The sequence below is a fragment of the Vitis riparia genome, chromosome 14 (assembly GCF_004353265.1).
Source record: "Vitis riparia cultivar Riparia Gloire de Montpellier isolate 1030 chromosome 14, EGFV_Vit.rip_1.0, whole genome shotgun sequence".
Classification (NCBI taxonomy): Eukaryota; Viridiplantae; Streptophyta; class Magnoliopsida; order Vitales; family Vitaceae; genus Vitis; species Vitis riparia.
Window position 1 is genome coordinate 10,658,647 of NC_048444.1, and position 1,380 is coordinate 10,660,026.

Below are 1,380 nucleotides of genomic sequence, written 5' to 3' on the forward strand. Positions count from 1 at the left end.
AATATGAGAATAAAATATCAAATTCTAAAAATAAATAGCTTTAAAAAATATTTTCATTCTTAAAGTAATTTACTTTAAAACTTAAGTTAAAAAAAGTAAGAAAAATAAAAGAATGGAGTTACAAAATAATTGAATTAAGGAAACGTAATGTAACCAAATTAAATTTAATAAAAATAAAAATAAAAAAATAGAAATGATACTAAAAACCCAGTTTTCCATATTTTGTAATGATTTTCCTTTACTCTTTTATCCCCAACTTCCTAAAAAGCTTGCTTTAAGATATCCCCCCTATATATATATACATCAGATTGAGTATGAGATTATGGGAAAAATCGAAAGAAAATCTGACCATATAGGAAAAAAACCAAAGGAATTGATCTCAGTTGCCATGGGACATGACATATATGTATAGTACTTGGGGCCACCTTTTCCAATCGCCGACAAAGAAGATGAACACCTCCGGCGCAGGCGTAGCAATTGCCCTTGTCATTATGCTGAGCTTTCTGCCTCTGAATCAATCCCAAGCGAACCTGGTGGAACAAACGTGCCAGAAGGTCCAGTATCACGACCTCTGCGTCTCAGCTTTAAGGTCAGACGGCCGGAGCTCCAGCACGGATGTGAAAGGGCTTGCTGCCATCATGCTACAATTGGTGAAAGCCAACGGCACTGATATTCTCGCAGAAGTGAACACGATGCTCCCTAATGCCACCGACGATGTGACCAAGAAGTGTCTGGGGTTGTGTCGTGACAAGTTTGGTGAAGCTCTTAATGGATTGATCCCGGAAGCCATGGCAAAACTGCAATCGGGATCCAAACATGAGGCCATGCTCGTAACAATTGAAGTAGGCGAAAGTGCAATTGAATGTGATTCTTGCTTCAGTAACGAGCGATTTGGACCGTCCCGTGGTCCTCCGCCGTTCAGCGACAAGAATCATGTTTACTTTTACCTTGCTACTGTGGCCAAAGACATCATTGGACTCAGTTGATGGTTCTGGAATTGGGTCTTAATTTTTAGGAAAATATTTGAGAAATAAAGGTGGAGGAATTGGGTCTTTGCTTCTATTAGAATTCGAGTTTTACAGACAGAGACTGTCTTTTTCTTTCTTTCTTTCTATGTAACATCGTCAAAGTTGATAGAGAAATTTAATATGATTTTATGGATTAATGTTGTTTGTTGTTTTGAAGATCATAAAGAATATGAAGTTTAGGAGATTGAGAAATTATGAATGGAGTCGAGATTATCACTGTGGGTGAAGTTGATGTGTGAGGATGTGAGAATCCTGGTCACCGACCGCCACACTGCTCTCTTCCTCCCTTTTTTTCCTTTCCTTTTCTTTTCCCCACACTACTCATTGTTTCATGACCAAATCCTTGTCATCA

General features: G+C 38.2%; 1 protein-coding gene across 1 annotated transcript; it reads left to right on the forward strand.

Annotated features, from left to right (window-relative positions):
- The first annotated feature begins 395 nt into the window (after positions 1-395).
- Positions 396-986, forward strand: LOC117930455 (pectinesterase inhibitor 28-like). The gene has a single exon (XM_034851113.1). It carries the CDS (start codon positions 396-398, stop codon positions 984-986), a length of 591 nt encoding a protein of 196 aa, XP_034707004.1.
- The last annotated feature ends 394 nt before the right edge of the window (positions 987-1,380 follow it).